The sequence below is a fragment of the Salmo salar genome, chromosome 11, assembly GCF_965601325.2.
Source record: "Salmo salar chromosome 11, fSalSal1, whole genome shotgun sequence".
Classification (NCBI taxonomy): Eukaryota; Metazoa; Chordata; class Actinopteri; order Salmoniformes; family Salmonidae; genus Salmo; species Salmo salar.
Window position 1 is genome coordinate 121,865,513 of NC_138301.1, and position 20,401 is coordinate 121,885,913.

The 20,401-nt window shown below is 42.6% G+C and overlaps 1 protein-coding gene across 2 annotated transcripts in view; it reads right to left on the bottom strand.

Moving 5' to 3' along the window:
* Positions 1 to 10,670, bottom strand: part of LOC106563906 (cell adhesion molecule 2) — a 678,594-nt gene extending 667,924 nt beyond the window's left edge. For both annotated transcript variants that reach the window (XM_014129855.3, XM_082958335.1), the window contains exon 1: positions 10,252 to 10,670. In XM_014129855.3, the coding sequence (XP_013985330.2) occupies positions 10,252 to 10,312 (61 nt within the window). In that variant the 5' untranslated portion in view covers positions 10,313 to 10,670. The remainder of the gene's footprint in view (positions 1 to 10,251) is intronic.
* Between the last annotated feature and the right edge of the window lie 9,731 nt (positions 10,671 to 20,401).

Genomic DNA, 20,401 nt, shown 5'->3' on the forward strand with positions numbered 1-20,401 from the left:
TTGTGCTTCTAGTTCCGACCGTGCAGTAATATCTAACAAGTAATCTAACAAATTCACAACAACTACCTTATAAGTCTTTACTGAAGACTTATCTCTTCAGTAGGTCCTATGATTAAGTATAGTCTGGCCCAGGAGTGAGAAGGTGAACGGAAAGGCTGGAGCAACGAACCGCCCTTGCTGTCTCTGCCTTGCCGGTTCCCCTCTTTCCACTGGGATTCTCTGCCTCTAACCCTTTTACAGGGGCTGAGTCACTGGCCTACAGGTGTTCTTCCATGCCGTCCATGGGAGGGGTGCGTCACTTGAGTGGGTTGAGTCACTGACGTGGTCTTCCTGTCTGGGTTGGCGCCCCCCCTTGGGTTGTGCCATGGCGGAGATCGTTGTGGGCTATACTCGGCCTTGTCTTAGGACGGTAAGTTGGTGGTTGGAGACATCCCTCTAGTGGTGTGGGGGCTGTGCTTTGGCAAAGTGGGTGGGGTTATATCCTGCCTGTTTGGCCCTGTCCGGGGGTATCATCGGATGGGGCCACAGTGTCTTCTGATCCCTCCTGTCTCAGCCTCCAGTATTTATGCTGCAGTAGTTTATGTGTCGGGGGGCTAGGGTCAGTCTGTTACATCTGGAGTATTTCTCTTGTCTTATCCGGTGTCCTGTGTGAATTTAAATATGCTCTCTCTAATTCTCTCTTTCTCTCTTTCTGTCTTTCTCTCGGAGGACCTGAGCCCTAGGACCATGCCTCAGGACTACCTGGTATGATGACTCCTTGCTGTCCCCAGTCCACCTGGCCGTGCTGCTGCTCCAGTTTCAACTGTTCTGCCTGTGGCTATGGAACCCTGACCTGTTCACCGGACGTGCTTGTTGCACCCTCGACAACTACTATGATTATTATTATTTGACCATGCTAGTCATTTATGAACATTTTAACATCTTGACCATGTTCTGTTATAATATCCACCTTGCACAGCCAGAAGAGGACTGGCCACCCCTCATAGCCTGGTTCCTCTCTAGGTTTCTTCCTAGGTTTTTGGCCTTTCTAGGGAGTTTTTCCTAGGGAGTTTTTCCTAGCCACCGTGCTTCTACACCTGCATTGCATGCTGTTTGGGGTTTTAGGCTGGGTTTTCTGTACAGCACTTTGAGATATCAGCTGATGTAAGAAGGGCTATTTAAATACATTTGATTTGATTTGATTTATACACACAAGTGTAAAGGAATGAATAAGAATATGTACATAGAAATACAGTGGGGAGAACAAGTATTTGATACACTGCCGATTTTGCAGGTTTTCCTACTTACAAAGCATGTAGAGGTCTGTAATTTTTATCATAGGTACACTTCAACTGTGAGAGACGGAATCTAAAACAAAAATCCAGAAAATCACATTGTATGATTTTTAAGTAATTAATTTGCATTTTATTGCATGACATAAGTATTTGATACATCAGAAAAGCAGAACTTAATATTTGGTACAGAAACCTTTGTTTGCAATTACAGAGATCATACGTTTCCTGTAGTTCTTGACCAGGTTTGCACACACTGCAGCAGGGATTTTGGCCCAAAAACAGGTGAACAGGCCGTGGCTCAGGTGGCTGAGGTCCTTGATGATCTTCTAGATGGTAGTGGGGTGAACAGGCCGTGGCTCAGGTGGCTGAGGTCCTTGATGATCTTCTTGGCCTTCCTGTGACACCTGGTGCTGTAGGTGTCCTGGAGAGCAGGCAGTGTGACCCCGGTGATACATTGGGCTGACCGCATCACTCTCTGGGGAGCCCTGCGGTTGCAGATGGTGCAATTGCCGTACCAGGCAGTGATACAGCCCAACAGGATGCTCTCTATGGTGCATCTGTAGAAGTTTGTGAGGGTTTTAGGGGCCAGGGCAACATTTTTCAGCCTCCTAAGCTGTTCAGCCTTCTTCGCCACACAGTCTGTGTGAATGGACCATTTCAGGTCATCAGTGATGTGGACGCCGAGGAACTTTCACCCTCTCCACTGCGGCCCCGTCGATGTGGATGAGGGTGTGCTCTCTCTGCTGTCTCCTGAAGTCCACAATCAGCTCCTTCGTTTGTTGACATTGAGGGAGAGTTGATATTCCTGGCACCAGTCCGCCAGGGCTCTCACCACCTCCCTGTAGGCTGTCTCATTGTTGTTAGTAATCAGGCCTACTACTGTTGCCTAACTTCACCACCTGGGGTCGGCCCGTCAGGAAGTCCAGGACCCAATTGCACAGGGCGGATTAAGCCTGTAATTGATGAACAGCTTTCTTGCATACTGTAGGTATTCCTGTTGTCCAGATGGGGATAGGGCAGTTTACTGTAGGTAGAGGTCGACCGATTAATCGGAATGGCCGATTAATTAGGGCCGATTTCAAGTTTTCATAACAATCGGTAATCGGTATTTTTGGCCACCGATTTGCCGATTAAAAAATATATATATATTATTATAATTATTATTTTTTTAATGTTTTTTTTTTATATATAAATATTTTTTAACTAGGCAAGTCAGTTAAGAACACATTCTTAATTTCAATGACGGCCTAGGAACGGTGGGTTAACTGCCTTGTTCAGGGGCAGAACGACAGATTTTACCTTGTCAGCTCAGGGATTCAATCTTGCAACCTTACGGTTAACTAGTCCAACGCTCTAACCACCTGCTTTACATTGCACTCCACGAGGAGCCTGCCTGTTACGCGAATGCAGTAAGAAGCCAAGGTAAGTTGCTAGCTAGCTTTAAACTTATCTCATAAAAACAATCAATCAATCAATCATAATCACTAGTTAACTACACATGGTTGATGATATTACTAGTTTATCTAGCCTGTCCTGCGTTGCATATAATTGATGTGGTGCGCATTCGCGAAAAAGGTCTGTCGTTGCTCCAACTTGTACCTAACCATAAACATCAATGTCTTTCTTAAAATCAATACACAAGTATATATTTTTAAACCTGCATCTTTAGTTAACATTGCCTGCTAACATGAATTTATTTTAACTAGGGAAAATGTGTCACCTCTGCAACAGAGTCAGGGTATATGCAGCAGTTTGGGCCGCCTGGCTCGTTGCGAACTGTGAAGACTATTTCTTCCTAACAAAGACAGCCGACTTCGCCAAACGGGGGATGATTTAACAAAAGCGCATTTGCGAAAAAAGCACAATCGTTGCACGACTGTACCTAACCATAAACATCAATGCCTTTCTTAAAATCAATACACAGAAGTATATATTTTTAAACCTGCATATTTAGCTAAATGAAATCCAGGTCAGCAGGCAATATTAACCAGGTGAAATTGTCACTTCTCTTCCGTTCATTGCACGCAGAGTCAGGGTATATGCAACAGTTTGGGCCGCCTGGCTCGTTGCGAATTAATTTGCCAGAATTTTACGTAATTATGACATAACATTGTAGGTTGTGCGATGTAACAGGAATATTTAGACTTAGGGATGCCACCCGTTAGATAAAATACGGAACGGTTCCGTATTTCAGTGAAAGAATAAATGTGATAGTTTCCGGATTCGACCATATTAATGACCTAAGGCTCGTGTTTCTGTGTGTTATTATGTTATAATTAAGTCTATGATTTGATAGAGCAGTCTGACTGAGCGGTGGTAGGCAGCAGCAGGCTCGTAAGCATTCATTCAAAATAGCACTTTCGTGCGTTTTGCCAGAAGCCCTTCGCAATGCATTGCGCTGTTTATGACTTCAAGCCTATCAACTCCCAAGATAAGGCTGGTTTAACCAATGTGAAATGGCTAGCTAGTTAGCCGGGTGCGCGCTAATAGCGTTTCAAACGTCACTCGCTCTGAGACTTGGAGTAGTTTTTCCCCTTCCTCTGCATGGGTAACGCTGCTTCGAGGGTGGCTGTTGTCGATGTGTTCCTGGTTCGAGCCGAGGTAGGAGTGAGGAGAGGGACGGAAGCTATACTGTTACACTGGCAATACTAAAGTGCCTATAAGAACATCCAATAGTCAAAGGTATATGAAATACAAAATCGTATAGAGAGAAATAGTCCTATAATTCCTATAATAACTACAACCTAAAACTTCTTACCTGGGAATATTGAAGACTCATGTTAAAAGGAACCACCAGCTTTCATATGTTCTCATGTTCTGAGCAAGGAACTTAAACGTTAGCTTTCTTACATGGCACATAATGCACTTTTACTATCTTCTCCAACACTTTGTTTTTGCATTATTTAAACCAAATTGAACACGTTTCATTATTTATTTGAGGCTAAATTGATTTTATTGATGTATTACATTAAGTTAAAATAAGTGTTCATTCAGTATTGTTGTAATTGTCATTATTACAAATAAATAAAATAAAAAACCTGCCGATTAATCGGCACCGTTTTTTTTGGGTCCTCCAATAATCGGTATCGGCGTTGAAAAATCATAATCGGTCGACCTCTAACTGTAGGTATTCCTGTTGTCCAGATGGGGATAGGGCAGTGTACTGTAAGTATTCCTGTTGTCCAGATGGGGATAGGGCAGCGTACTGTAGGTATTCCTCTTGTCCAGATGGGGATAGGGCAGCGTACTGTAAGTATTCCTGTTGTCCAGATGGGGATAGGGCAGCGTACTGTAAGTATTCCTGTTGTCCAGATGGGGATAGGGCAGCATACTGTAGGTATTCCTGTTGTCCAGATGGGGATAGGGCAGTGCGATGAATCCGTTGAACTTTCCCCCCCCCCTTATTCTACCTTTTGGGGAGGTATGCAAATTGTAGTGGGTCCAGGGTGTTGGGTAAGATGGAAGTGATATGATCCTTAAACTAGTCTCTCAAAGCAACGTCCACACACACACACACACACACACTGTCACGGGCGTCGTAAGGAGTGGGCCAAAATGCAGCGGGTATATTGATCGTCTTCTTTACTTTATTAAAGAAAACACACTTAAACAAAACAAACGACGAAAACCAGTCCAGTAAGGCGCACAGACTATACAGGAAACAACCACCCACAAAACACAAGTGAAAACGAACACACTTAAATATGGCCTCCAATTAGAGACAACAACAACCAGCTGCCTCTAATTGGAGGTCATTGACAAAACTAACATAGAAATAGAAAAGCAAGACAAACACATAGAAATAGATAACCTAGAACATAAACAAAAAAAACAAAAACGAAACACACACAAAACAAACAGCCCCTGCCACGCCCTGACCAAACTACAATAACAAATAACCCCTTTTACTGGTCAGGACGTGGCAGGGGTGTGTTTGTTTTGTGTGTTTCTCTCACACTCTCTCTCCCTATATCGTCTGAAGGAATGGGCATGTACACACACACATATTTGATTAAAAAAAAATGTTTTACATTTGAGTAATTTAGCAGACGTTCTTATCTGAAACGACTTACAAGTTTGTTCATTCATCTTAAGATAGCTGAGGGGAGACAACCACATATCACAGTCACAGTAAGTACATTTTAACTCAATAAAGTAGACGTCAGTAGAGTCAGAGCTAGAAAGGTAGAAACATTTTACATTTAAAAAAAGGGTGGTGCTCTGTGTTTTCAGAAGATGGGCAGGGACTCTGCTGTCCTAGCTTCAGGGGGGAAGATGGACAGGGACTCTGCTGTCCTAGCTTCAGGGGAAGATGGACAGGGACTCTGTTGTCCTAGCTTCAGGGGAAAGATGGACAGGGACTCTGCTGTCCTAGCTTCAGGGGGACGATGGACAGGGACTCTGCTGTCCTAGCTTCAGGGGGAAGATGGACAGGGACTCTGCTGTCCTAGCTTCAGGGGGAAGATGGACAGGGACTCTGCTGTCCTAGCTTCAGGGGGGAAGATGGACAGGGTCTCTGCTGTCCTAGCTTCAGGGGGGAAGATGGACAGGGACTCTGCTGTCCTAGCTTCAGGGGGGAAGATGGACAGGGTCTCTGCTGTCCTAGCTTCAGGGGGAAGATGGACAGGGTCTCTGCTGTCCTAGCTTCAGGGGGAAGATGGGCAGGGACTCTGCTGTCCTAGCTTCAGGGGGGAAGATGGACAGGGACTCTGCTGTCCTAGCTTCAGGGGAAAGATGGACAGGGACTCTGCTGTCCTAGCTTCAGGGGGAAGATGGACAGGGACTCTGCTGTCCTAGCTTCAGGGGGGAAGATGGACAGGGTCTCTGCTGTCCTAGCTTTAGGGGAAAGATGTTTCCACCATTGGGGTACCAGGACAGAGAAGAGCTGTGACTGGGTTGAGCTGCCCTCCCTGTAGGGGTGGGACGGCCAAGAGACCAGAGTTGGCAGAACGGAGTGCTCAGGTTGGGGTGTAGGGTTGGAGGATAGCCTGAAGATAGGGAGGGAGCAGTTGCTCTTGCTGCTCTGGAGGGAAGTACCATGGTCTTGTAGTGGATGCGAGCTTCTTTAGGAAGACAGTGGAGTATGTGGAGGAGTGGACACACACATCATTGAGATCATCCACAATAAACAGCCAGGCTGACAGCTAGCTACAACTATCAAGGGAAGGTGACTTTTCCTTGCTTTCACAAAATGAAATTATTATTATTATATATTTTTGTTTTAAACTTTGCTATCACCCCAGTGTGGGACCGGTGAGAATATCATGTTACAAAAAGGTGTCTGCTGTTCCAAAAATACCACTTCACCAATCAACGGAGTGAAGCTTGTACTAACCTGCTCTCCCATTCGTTCCTCCCTTCTCTATCTGCTCTCCCATTCGTTCCTCCCTTCTCTATCTGCTCTCCCATTCTTTCCTCCCTTCTCTATCTATGCTCTCCCATTCGTTCCTCCCTTCTCTATCTGCTCTCCCATTCTTTCCTCCCTTCTCTATCAATGCTCTCCCATTCTATCTATGCTCTATCAATTCTCTCATTCATACTCTCTAATCATTCTCCCTTCTCTATCTATGCTCTCCCATTCTTTCCTCCCTTCTCTAGCTATGCTCTATCCATTCTCTCATTCATACTGTCTAATCATTCTCCCTTCTCTATCTATGCTCTATCAATTCTCTCATTCATACTGTCTAATCATTCTCCCTTCTCTATCTATGCTCTCCCATTCGTTCCTCCCTTCTCTATCTGCTCTCCCATTCGTTCCTCCCTTCTCTATCTATGCTCTCCCATTCGTTCCTCCCTTCTCTATCTGCTCTCCCATTCTTTCCTCCCTTCTCTATCAATTCTCTCCCATTCTATCTATGCTCTATCAATTCTCTCATTCATACTCTCTAATCATTCTCCCTTCTCTAGCTATGCTCTATCAATTATCTCATTCATACTGTCTAATCATTCTCCCTTCTCTATCTATGCTCTATCAATTCTCTCATTCATACTCTCTAATCATTCTCCCTTCTCTATCTATGCTCTCCCATTCTTTCCTCCCTTCTCTAGCTATGCTCTATCAATTATCTCATTCATACTGTCTAATCATTCTCCCTTCTCTATCTATGCTCTCCCATTCTTTCCTCCCTTCTCTCTCTATGCTCTATCAATTCTCTCATTCATACTCTCTAATCATTCTCCCTTCTCTATCTATGCTCTATCCATTCTTTCCTCCCTTCTCTAGCTATGCTCTATCAATTCTCTCATTCATACTGTCTAATCATTCTCCCTTCTCTATCTATGCTCTATCCATTCTCTCATTCATACTGTCTAATCATTCTCCCTTCTCTCTCTATGCTCTATCCATTCTTTCCTCCCTTCTCTCTCTATGCTCTATCCATTCTCTCATTCATACTGTCTAATCATTCTCCCTTCTCTATCTATGCTCTATCCATTCTCTCATTCATACTGTCTAATCATTCTCCCTTCTCTATCTATGCTCTCCCATTCTTTCCTCCCTTCTCTCTCTATGCTCTATCAATTCTCTCATTCATACTGTCTAATCATTCTCCCTTCTCTATCTATGCTCTATCCATTCTTTCCTCCCTTCTCTAGCTATGCTCTATCCATTCTCTCATTCATACTGTCTAATCATTCTCCCTTCTCTCTCTATGCTCTATCCATTCTCTCATTCATACTGTCTAATCATTCTCCCTTCTCTCTCTATGCTCTATCAATTCTCTCATTCATACTGTCTAATCATTCTCCCTTCTCTCTCTATGCTCTATCCATTCTTTCCTCCCTTCTCTCTCTATGCTCTATCCATTCTTTCCTCCCTTCTCTCTCTATGCTCTATCAATTCTTTCCTCCCTTCTCTCTCTATGCTCTATCCATTCTTTCCTCCCTTCTCTCTCTATGCTCTATCCATTCTTTCCTCCCTTCTCTCTCTATGCTCTATCAATTCTCTCATTCATACTCTCTAATCATTCTCCCTTCTCTATCTATGCTCTCCCATTCTTTCCTCCCTTCTCTCTCTATGCTCTATCAATTATCTCATTCATACTCTCTAATCATTCTCCCTTCTCTCTCTATGCTCTATCCATTCTTTCCTCCCTTCTCTAGCTATGCTCTATCCATTCTCTCATTCATACTGTCTAATCATTCTCCCTTCTCTATCTATGCTCTATCCATTCTTTCCTCCCTTCTCTAGCTATGCTCTATCCATTCTCTCATTCATACTGTCTAATCATTCTCCCTTCTCTATCTATGCTCTATCCATTCTCTCATTCATACTCTCTAATCATTCTCCCTTCTCTCTCTATGCTCTATCCATTCTCTCATTCATACTGTCTAATCATTCTCCCTTCTCTCTCTATGCTCTATCCATTCTCTCATTCATACTCTCTAATCATTCTCCCATTCTATCTATGCTCTATCCATTCTTTCCTCCCTTCTCTAGCTATGCTCTATCCATTCTCTCATTCATACTGTCTAATCATTCTCCCTTCTCTCTCTATGCTCTATCAATTCTCTCATTCATACTGTCTAATCATTCTCCCTTCTCTCTCTATGCTCTATCCATTCTTTCCTCCCTTCTCTCTCTATGCTCTATCCATTCTCTCATTCATACTGTCTAATCATTCTCCGTTGTATCAATTCTCTTGTTCATGCTCTAATCATTCTCCCATTCTATCTATGCTCTATCAATTCTCTTAGTCATGCTCTAATCATTCTCCCCAGTTCTCCAGTTAAAACCACCTATAAGGCTGCTGAATAACGGACTATTGGTCTACAATCACTAAGCCTAAAGGGCACTGGGATTGAACTCGTGATGCTCGGAGCTTGCCGCTCAGACCGCTGCCCCACTGCAGATCACAATGCTTTTAGCAAGCCTTGAGAATACTTGATGGCAATAGCACTTGTTTTTTTTTTTTTTTTCTTCACTATTTTGTTTTGAGCCATAACCTTTTCCATTCGGAATTAATGTCTTAAGTGTTAACCTTTTGAGTTGTTTCTGTTTATTCCTGTAACCACGCACAATTAACACTGTAATGAATGCGTAAAAAAAATCACAAAAAAAAAGACACTAATCACAAAACGGCAAATGTCAAAGGGAAACTATGAGATCTTGTTGTGTGTAGAGCCCTTAATAAACGCCCAAGAGTCAACATTGGGCGACTCCTGCTGCACATAGACTAACTACAAATTCACGACTGCACGGCTAAAGCCAGAGACTTATTACGGACTTAAACGTTTTACACTAACGTCCTTAACTAAATGAATGTCCTCGTAAGAAGAAAAGTGTTATTAAAGCCTACTACACATTTTCCTCTATTTGATTTCAGACAATTCATAATTAACCGATAATGAGACAACATAATTTGTGTGTGTGTGTGTGTGTGTGTGTGTGTGTGTGTGTGTGTGTGTGTGTGTGTGTGTTGAAGCGGCAACAACAACCTGCGTACCAGGGAGGATGCCTTGCCTCTGAGGTGTGTGCCGTGCTTTCGGAACCGTTTACCGTTTCATTTCAGAATTTAAAACACACTAAACACGCACGCGCGCGCACGCACGCACACAAACTGCGAGTGTGCGAGCACAAGAAGCCTCCCCCGTAGGCTCTCAAATCACATCCAACAAATTATGCAAATTGTATCGCGTTTAATCCATTGCATTACCACGTATCTGAGACCCTATGCATGACAGGGCACCCCAGCGACACACACACACACACACACACACACACACACACACACACACACACACACACACACTCCGACGCATGCGAGACCCCGTGCGTGACAGGACAGTATCCCCCCCCAAGGCGCAGCGTGAAAATAATGCCCACAAATGACCCATGAGACTCTCCACTCTCCTCACGCAGTCTCCATCACCTCATCCCTCCCTCCTCTCTCTCTCTCTCTCTCTCAAACAAACACACGCACACACACCAACATATTTTTTTCCACTCAAAGTTAATAAAAAAACACAGCAGTCGAACCTTTTAGCAGGATCCCGTAGACGGCGCACAGCGTCAGAACCAAATGATGCTGGAGAATCATCCTGTCTTCTTCTCCTTTATCCCTCTCTCTTTCCTCGTGCTCCCGAAAGCCCCGGTGTGTTATCCTGGTGGACTAGCCAAGTCTGTCTTTCGTGTTGCTGGGATATCGGTATATAGGCTCCTCTAATTTAACCGATTAGGTAATAACGTTTTAACGTGGGTTTTTTTTTCTTCCTTTATTTTGTCTAGTCTCCTTGGATAGAAGATGTCCCTTGTAATTCGGTAGAGCACTGATAAGGTGTAACTGCTCCGTAGCTGTGAGAATGAGTCGGTGTGTATTTCCTCCGGTAAGGAGAAGAGATGTTGCCGTAGTCCGCTCTGTTCTCGCACACAGAATCGGAAAAGTGCCGCTTTGAGCTCAGGGAGGAACCAGAGTCTTAGTCCCGCCCTCACTGTGGTGACTGAAAGAGTTGGTTAACCAATCAGGGCCGCCCATGGTTGGGCGCTGTGTGTATATGTGTGTCTGTGTGTGTATATATGTCTGTGTGTGTCTGTGTGTGTATATGTGTGTCTGTGTGTGTGCGTGTGTGTGTGAGTATGTGTGTGTGAGTATGTGTGTGTGAGTGAGGGGATTCGATTAATTTGGCCCGGGCGCCCGGGCAGGATTGTTTTGCACCAGATGAAAATTGATTGCATTCGTTTTGGAAACGGTCTGCCATTCAAAGCCCAAGGCGAAGTCAGCTCAAAAGAAAAGTTAAGTAATTAAGCACGTGGAGTAGGATTCTGTGTTTTTCACATGCAAAAGTGATAGCTTTTGATTAAAATATTTTGTTTGCCTTCCCAATGGAAACTAGTTTGAAAGTTCAAACATATATATTTGATGGAAATGACCGAAAGACTTAGATTTGATTTGAGAAAGGCACACCAAGTGGTGTAAAGTACTTAAGAAAAACATACTTTGAAGTACTACTTAACAGTGGTGGAAAAAGTACCCAATTGTCATACTCAAGTAAAAGTGTAGATACATCAATGGAAAGTTACTCAAGTAAAAGTGAAAGTCACCCAGTAAAATACTACTTAAGTAAAATTCTAAAAGTATTTGGTTCTAAATGTACTTAAGTATCAAAACAATATGTAATTGCTCAAATATATTTTTAAGTATATAAAGTAAAAGCTCTGACGAAGGCCGTTAGGCCGATACGTAAGCTTATTAAATATCAGTGATACTATCAAGAGCAGTGTGCGGTTTCCTTTCCATCCTGTTTCAACTGTTGCCATGCACCTGTAACAAGATTGCTCAGATGTGCGAGTGCCTTTTGAATCTAAGTATATAAAGTAAAAGTGTGAATCATTTCAAATTCCTTCTATGAAGCAAAGCAGGTGGCACCATTTAATTTGTAATTTTTAAATGAAACATAATTTAAAAAAAATATGCATTTGTGTTTTAATGAGTTTGCCAGATCAGAGGCAAAAGAGATGGCCATGTGTTTTCTTGATAACTGTGTGAATTATACCATTTTCCTGTCCTGCTAAGCCTTCAAAATGTAACAAGTACTTTTGGGTGCCAGGTAAAATGTATGAAGTAAAAAGTACATTATTTTCTTTAGGAATGTAGTGAAGTAAAAGTTGTCAAAAACATAAATAGTAAAGCAAAGTACAGATACCGCCCCCGCCCCCCCCCCCCAAAAAAACGGACTAAAGTAGTACTTCAAAGTATTTTTTACTTAAGTACTTTACACCACTTCTACTTAAGTACTTTACACCACTGCTACTTAAGTACTTTACACCACTTCTACTTAAGTACTTTACACCACTTCTACTTAAGTACTTTACACCACTGCTACTTAAGTACTTTACACCACTTCAACTTAAGTACTTTACACCACTTCTACTTAAGTACTTTACACCACTTCTACTTAAGTACTTTACACCACTGCTACTTAAGTACTTTACACCACCTCTACTTAAATACTTTACACCACTGCTACTTAAGTACTTTACACCACTTCTACTTAAGTACTTTACACCACTTCTACTTAAGTACTTTACACCACTGCTACTTAAGTACTTTACACCACTTCTACTTAAATACTTTACACCACTGCTACTTAAGTACTTTACACCACTTCTACTTAAGTACTTTACACCACTGCTACTTAAGTACTTTACACCACTGCTACTTAAGTACTTTACACCACTTCTACTTAAATACTTTACACCACTGCTACTTAAGTACTTTACACCACTTCTACTTAATTACTTTACACCACTGCTACTTAAGTACTTTACACCACTTCTACTTAAGACAGACAGTGTCTAATGCATGCGTTGTTTTCCTCAGATTGCAGTCTGAGTGTCCACATCTAGTTCAACAGCAGCTTGAGTCGGTTTGGTTCATGAAATAATATAAATACATTTTAAGATTTCATAAGATGGGATTGATTATTATCTTATGAAATAACACATATTTAGACAATAGGGCTTTGTTTCAATGTGCTATTTAAAAAAAAAAATGTTAAAAAAAAACGTATATATTCTTGTACATTGTGGACAATTCTCTGATGTACAGTTGAAGTCGGAAGTTTACATACACCTTAGCCAGATACATTTAAACTCCGTTTTTTTTAACAATTCCTGACATTTTAATCCTCGTAAAAATTCTCTGTCTAAGGTCAGTTATGATCACCACCTTGTTTTAAGAATGTGAAATGTCAGAATAATAGTCGAGAGAATGATTTATTTCAGCTTTTATTTCTTTCATCACATTCCCAGTGGGTCAGAAATTTACATACACTCAATTAGTATTTAGTATCATTGCCTTTAAATTGTTTAACTTGGGTCAAACGTTTCAGGTAGCCTTCCACGAGCTTCCCACAATAAGTTGGGTGAATTCTGGCCCATTCCTCCTGACAGAGCTGGTGTAACTGAGTCAGGTTTGTAGGCCTCCTTGCTCGCACACGCTTTTTCAGTTCGTGTGTATAGACGGACCAAGGCACAGCGTGAGTAGTGTTCCACATCTTTATTATAAAGTGAAACTTAGCCAAATACAAAACAAACAATAAATGAATAAACGAACCGTGACTACAGAGTTGCTACATGCACTAACTCAAAACAATATCCCATAACCCACAGGTGGAAAAAATTCTACTTAAGTATGATCCCCAATTAGAGACAACGATAGCCAGCTGTCTCTAATTGGGAATTATACCAAACACCCAAACATAGAAAAAGTAAACTAGAACCCCACATAGAAAATAATAACTAGAAAAAACCCCGGTCACGCCCTGACCTACACTACCATAGAAAATAAGAGCTCTCTATGGTCAGGACGTGACATCTATAGAATTGAGGTCAGGGCTTTGTGATGGCCACTCCAATACATTGACTTTGTTCTCCTTAAGCCATTTTGCCACAACTTTGGAAGTATGCTTGGGGTCATTGTCCATTTAGAAGACCCATTTGCGACCAAGCTTTAACTTCCTGACTGATGTCTTGAGATGTTGCTTCAATATATTCACATAATTTTCCTGCCTCATGATGCCATCTATTTTGTTAAGTGCACCAGTCCCTCCTGCAGCAAAGCACCCCCACAACATGATGCTGCCACCCCCGTGCTTCACTGTTGGGATGGTGTTCTTCGGCTTGCAAGCCTCCCCTTTTTCCTCCAAACATAACAATGGTCATTACGGCCAAACAGTTCTATTTTTGTTTCATCAGACCAGAGGACATATCTCCAGAATGTACAATCTTTGTCCCCATGTGCAGTTGCAAGCCATAGTCTTGCTTTTTTTATGGTGGTTTTGGAGCAGTGGCTTCTTCCTTCCTTCGATATAGGACTCGTTTTACTGTGGATACAGATACTTTTGTACCTGTTTCCTCCAGCATCTTCACAGGCGGCAAGGTAGCATGGTGGTTAGAGCATTGGGCTAGTAACTGAAAGGTTGCAAGTTTGAATCCCTGAGCTGACAAGGTACAAATCTGTCATTCTGCCCCCTAAACAAGGTAGTTAACCCACTATTCCTAGGCTGTCATTGAAAAGAAGAATTTGTTCTTAACTGACTTGCCTAGTTAAATAAAATTAATACATAAAAAAAAATATCCTTTGCTGTTGTTCTGGGATTGATTTTCACTTTTTGCACCAAAGTACGTTCATCTCTAGGAGACAGAACGTGTCTCCTTCCTAAGCGGTATGACGGCTGCGCTGTCCCATGGTGTTTATACTTGCGTACTATTGTTTGTACAGATGAACGTGGTACCTTCAGGTGTTTGGAAATTGCTCCCAAGGATTAACCAGACTTGTGGAAGTCAACTTTTATTTTCTGAGGTCTTGGCTGATTTCTTTTGATTTTCCCATGATGTCAAGCAGAAAGGCACTGGGTTTGAAGGTAGGCCTTGAAATACATCCACAGGTACACCTCCAATTGACTCAAATCAAATCAAATCAAAATTATTTTTATATAGCCCTTCGTACATCAGCTGATATCTCAAAGTGCTGTACAGAAACCCAGCCTAAAACCCCAAACAGCAAGCAAAGCATGTGAAAGAAGCACGGTGGCTAGGAAAAACTCCCTAGGAAAAACTCCCTAGAAAGGCCAAAAACCTAGGAAGAAACCTAGAGAGGAACCAGGCTATGAGGGGTGGCCAGTCCTCTTCTGGATGTGCAGGGTGGATATTATAACAGAACATGGTCAAGATGTTAAAATGTTAAAATGTTCATAAATGACCAGCATGGTCAAATAATAATAATCATAGTAGTTGTCGAGGCTGCAACAAGCACGTCCGGTGAACAGGTCAGGGTTCCATAGCCGCAGGCAGAACAGTTGAAACTGGAGCAGCAGCACGGCCAGGTGGACTGGGGACAGCAAGGAGTCATCATACCAGGTAGTCCTGAGGCATGGTCCTAGGGCTCAGGTCCTCCGAGAGAAAGACAGAAAGAGAGAAAGAGAGAATTAGAGAGAGCATATTTAAATTCAATAAATGATGTCAATTAGCCTAACAGAAGCTCCTAAAGCCATGACATCATTTTCTGGAATTTTCCAAGCTGTTTAAAGGCACAGTCAACTTAGTGTATGTAAACTTCTGACCCACTGGAATTGTGAAACAGTGAATTATACGGGAAATAATCTGTTTGTAAACAATTGTTGGAAAAATTACTTTTGTCATACCCAAAGGAGTCCTAACTGACTTGCCAAAACTATAGTTTGTTAACAAGAAATTTGTGGAGTGGTTGAAAAACAAGTTTTAAAGATAAACTTCTCCTTAATGCAACCGCTGTGTCAGATTTAAAAAAAGCTTTACGGCGAAAGCACGCCATGCGATAATCTGAGTACAGCGCTCAGACACCAAAACAACAAGCCATACAGATACCCGCCAAGTTGTGGAGTCAACAAAAGTCAGAAATAGCGTTATAAATATTCACTTACTTTTGATGATCTTCATCGGAATGCACTCCCAGGAATCCCAGTTCCACAATAAATGTTTGTTTTGTTCGATAAAGTTAATCTTTATGTCCAAATACCTCCTTTTTGTTTGCGCATTTAGTTCACTAATCCAAATGCACAAAGCGCGGGCACTAAGTCCAGACGAAAAGTCAAAAAAGTTCAATTAAAGTTCATAGAAACATGTCAAATGATGTATATAATCAACATTTAGGATGTTTTCATCATAAATCTTCAATAATATTCCAACCGGACAATTCCGTTGTCATTAGAAGGGAAAGGGAACGACCGTCGCACTCACGGCCACGCGTGAGACTAAACTAAAGGCTTTCAGCCTGACCACTTGTTGAAGCAGCTCTTATTCGCTCCCCTTTCACAATAGAAGCATGAAACAACTTTCTAAAGACTGTTGACATCTAGTGGAAGCCTTTGGAAGTGCAATCTCACCCCATTTACACTGGATATTGGATAGGCAATCACTTGAAAAACTACAAACCTCAGATTTCCCACTTCCTAGTTGGATTCTTTTCAGGTTTTCACCTGCCATATGAGTTCTGTTATACTCACAGACATCATTCAAACCGTTTTAGAAACTTCAGACTGTTTTCTATCCAAATCCACTAATAATATGCATATCCTAGCTTCTGGGCCTGAGTAGCAGGCAGTTTACTCTGGGCACGCTTTTCATCCAGATGTGAAAATACTGCCCCCTAGCCCAAAGAGGTTTTAATGACTCAAACCTAAGTGTATGTAAACTTCCGACTTCAACTGTATGTTCTGAAATGCAGTCAGTACAAATGAATGATTCTAATTCAATGTTGTTCCTTGATGGTGTGTAGGAAAGGGAGGGGCTTGGATGGTCATGATGACAAAAATAATGTAAGCAAAATGAAATTAGGATGTCACTAACATAAAACATGACCCAGCTACGCGGTCAATCCCCCAACCCGGCTGCGGGGTCAATCCCCCAACCCGGCTGCGGGGTCAATCCCCCAACCCGGCTGCGGGGTCAATCCCCCAACCCGGCTGCGGGGTCAATCCCCCAACCCGGCTGCGGGGTCAATCCCCCAACCCGGCTGCGGGGTCAATCCCCCAACCCGGCTGCGGGTTCAATCCCCCAACCCGGCTGCGGGTTCAATCCCCCAACCCGGCTGCGGGTTCAATCCCCCAACCCAACACACTGGGTTGTTTTAACACAGAAATACAGTCTAATTTACCCCACAGCTGCGGGGTCAATCCCCCAACCCAATGTGCTGGGTTAGAAGCATAACCCAACTCCAGTGAGATTAATTATCCCAATGTTGTGTTTGTCCAGAATTGACCCAGTGCCAGTTGTCAAAATGAACCCATTTTTTTTGTGTAACAAATTCATTTTGAAAAAGTAATATCATAACAACATTTCTAGCTTTTTTAAGATGCCAAAATACAAAATATTCTGTAATTGTTTTCACTATCGAAATTTTGTTTGTTTTCTGATTGTTTCAACAAGCTTTGGACGAAGGATCGCTATCTCCAAAGTTCATTCAAATAGTTCAGAACTGGGTTTGATTTCATTTATGTTTTAGTTATAACAATTTTGTTAATTAACTTTTAAACTTGCAGTAGTTGAAATCTATTGCTCAGTTATCACTTTGCGCATCAAAATAATTCTGTAGCTGTCCCTTTAAACAGCCTACAGTCAACATTCCCATAGAGTTCACATTTCTCTCATGTAAATGTTGTATCTACATAAACATATTAAATGAACAATTTGGGAAATATCCAGTGTTTGCTCTTCACGATTCTTTCATTGCTACTTCAGCTTGTATTGGATTTATTTTTATCTGTTAATACATTAATATAATATATTAATATATATTTACTACATAATTACTTAATTTTAGAACGTTTCGGGTTTTTTTCTCTGAGCAGTAAGTTAATTTAAAGTTATGTGAATTGGTTTATGTGTAGATACACACAGTAACCAAAATCCTGATCTAATTTGCATATTGATACTGATTTCTCAGAATTGATTTCCCAGAATTAATTTCCCAGAATTGATTTCACAGAATTGTTTGCCAGAAATTCACAAGTCGTCACAAAATGTACCCCAACAGTTTACCGCAAAACTAATTTGCATGTGAAAATATGAGCTTGCCGCAAATTTGCGACAAATTGGTCAAAGGTTTGCCACAACTGTTTGCTGGAAGCCTGTTATTGAACTCAACCTGTAGGAGGTTTGTTTGTTGTTATTGACTGGAGGGGAAACAGCTGCGGGCAAAGTTCTGACAGATCGGTTCCCAAGGGAACAAACTTTTCAGGTTTTCGCCGATGACCCTCTCTGCAGACTGGACAATAAGTTGCCATTTGCCCTTGCAGTGGGATCCAAACCCAACGGTGATGTAAGAGGTGAGGATGGACTCAACGATTGATGTAAAAAATTAATAAAAAACGATCAGCATTGACTGGGAGGATAGAGTTTTTATATCCGCTGGTGTGCCTTCTTGGTGACCGCTGCGATGTTGTCCTCCCACTAGGGGATGGGATAGCTCGGTTAGCCAATGTGCGGGAGCACTGCTTGGTCGGCCCAATTGAGGTAGTATGTACATGAATGTACAGTTAAAGTATTATGACTGTGATATGTTGTTGTTTATCTACCTTAGTTGACAGCAAATCACTAGATATTCGACATGTACATGTACAGTGAGTTCCAGTATTGAGACAGTGGCTCACCGACTTGACAGCTCTAACGCAGTTCCACCAGCTACGCGTGTGTAGACTATCGCATGTTTATGCTTGATCTGATTGAATCTAGGCCTTCATGTCAAGTGTCCCTGAGCACTGCTACTTTTTTAGTTGGTGTTGTCAGTATCACAATTACTGACTTGGTTCTGGGCAACTTTTTATCAAAGTGTATAATTGGAGTCTCGCCTGGTGGCGAAGCAGGAAATGCATGTTCATCGAAGAGGTTCTGACGCTTTTATCAAAAATGTAAAAAAAATGTCAATCTAAATGTGAAAGTTTATGTGATCGCGTAAAACTTTATATAATCCCCCCCCAAAAAACACAACTATAAACACAGTTTCACAATTATTTCAGAGCAGAAAATCCACATCATCACGTGAAATGTTCAAAAAACACCTTTCAGGTTTTCAGATGATTTCACAAGTGCAAAAAAACACGTGTAAAGGTCACGTCAAATCATTTGATTTTCATCATGTGAAATCATAAATTAATGTCAAACAGCAGGGCAATACATGGGCTATCGAATTCTCCCTGTCACCATGTTGGTTTACAAAAAAAAACAAAAAAACGTCCAATAAATCTACAGTCTGTATAAAGTTGTTCGTTCAATGGTCATTTGGAATGGAAAGGAACTCTATACAATAAGAAAACAGCAGCTCTGCTTATCCACCATTCAGTCACCCAGTCTGTCCATTCAGAAAGCCAGTACTGTAACTCCAATGAGTACTACTGCCACACACACACACACACACACACACACACACACACACACACACACACACACACACACACACACACACACACACACACACACACACACACACACACACACACACACACACACACACACACACACACACACACACACACACAACACACACAGTCTCTTTCAGTTCAACTCAGAAAGCACCACCTGCTTGATGCAGTTTCCCATTGTTCCTATCCTGCTGGCTAATGGAGTAACCTTGTATAGAACCACAGCACTGTGAATAGATGGGGAGAGAGAGGGGAAAGGGAGGAGAGAGAGAGAGGGGGAAAGGGAGGAGAGAGAGAGAGGGGGAAAGGAGGAGAGAGAGAGAAAGAGAGGAGGTAAGGGAAGAGAGAGAGAGAGAGAGAGGGGAAAGGAGGGAGAGAGGAGAGGGGGAAAGGGAGGAGAGAGAGAGAGAGAGAGGAGGAAAGGGAGGAGAGAGAGAGAGAGGGGGAAAGGGAGGAGAGAGAGAGAGAGAGGGGAAAGGAGGAGAGAGAGAGAGAGGGGGAAAGGGAGGAGAGAGAGAGAGAGAGGAGGAGGAAAGGAGGAGAGAGAGAGAGAGAGAGGGGAAAGGGAGGAGAGAGAGAGAGAGAGAGAGGAGGAAAGGGAGGAGAGAGAGAGAGGGGGAAAGGGAGGAGAGAGAGAGAGAGAGGAGAAAGGGAGGAGAGAGAGAGAGAGAGAGAGAGAGGAGGAAAGGGAGGAGAGAGAGAGAGGGGGGAAAGGAGGAGAGAGAGAGAGAGGGGGAAAGGGAGGAGAGAGAGAGAGGGGGAAAGGGAGGAGAGAGAGAGAGAGAGGAGGAAAGGGAGGAGAGAGAGAGAGAGGGGGAAAGGGAGGAGAGAGAGGGGGAAAGGGAGGAGAGAGAGAGGGGGAAAGAGAGAAGAGAGAGAGGGTGAAAGGGAGGAGAGAGAGAGAGGAGGAAAGGGAGGAGAGAGAGAGGAGAAAGAGAGGGGGAAAGAGAGAGTGAAGTGTGGGAGAGCGAGGAGAGAGAGGGGAGTGGGAGAGAGAGGGGTGAGAGAGGGGAGTGGGAGAGAGAGGAGAGTGTGTAGAGTGGAAGAGAGAGGAGAGACAGTGAAGTGGGAGAAAGAGAGGAGAGAGAGAGGGGGAGTGGGAGAAAGAGATGGGAGTGGGAGAGAGGGGGGAGAGAGAAAAGGGGAGAGAAAGGGAGAGAGATATCTATTCAAGTGTCCATTAGTCTCTTTTTCCTTCCTCTCTCTCTCTCTCTGTCCATCTCTCTCTCTCT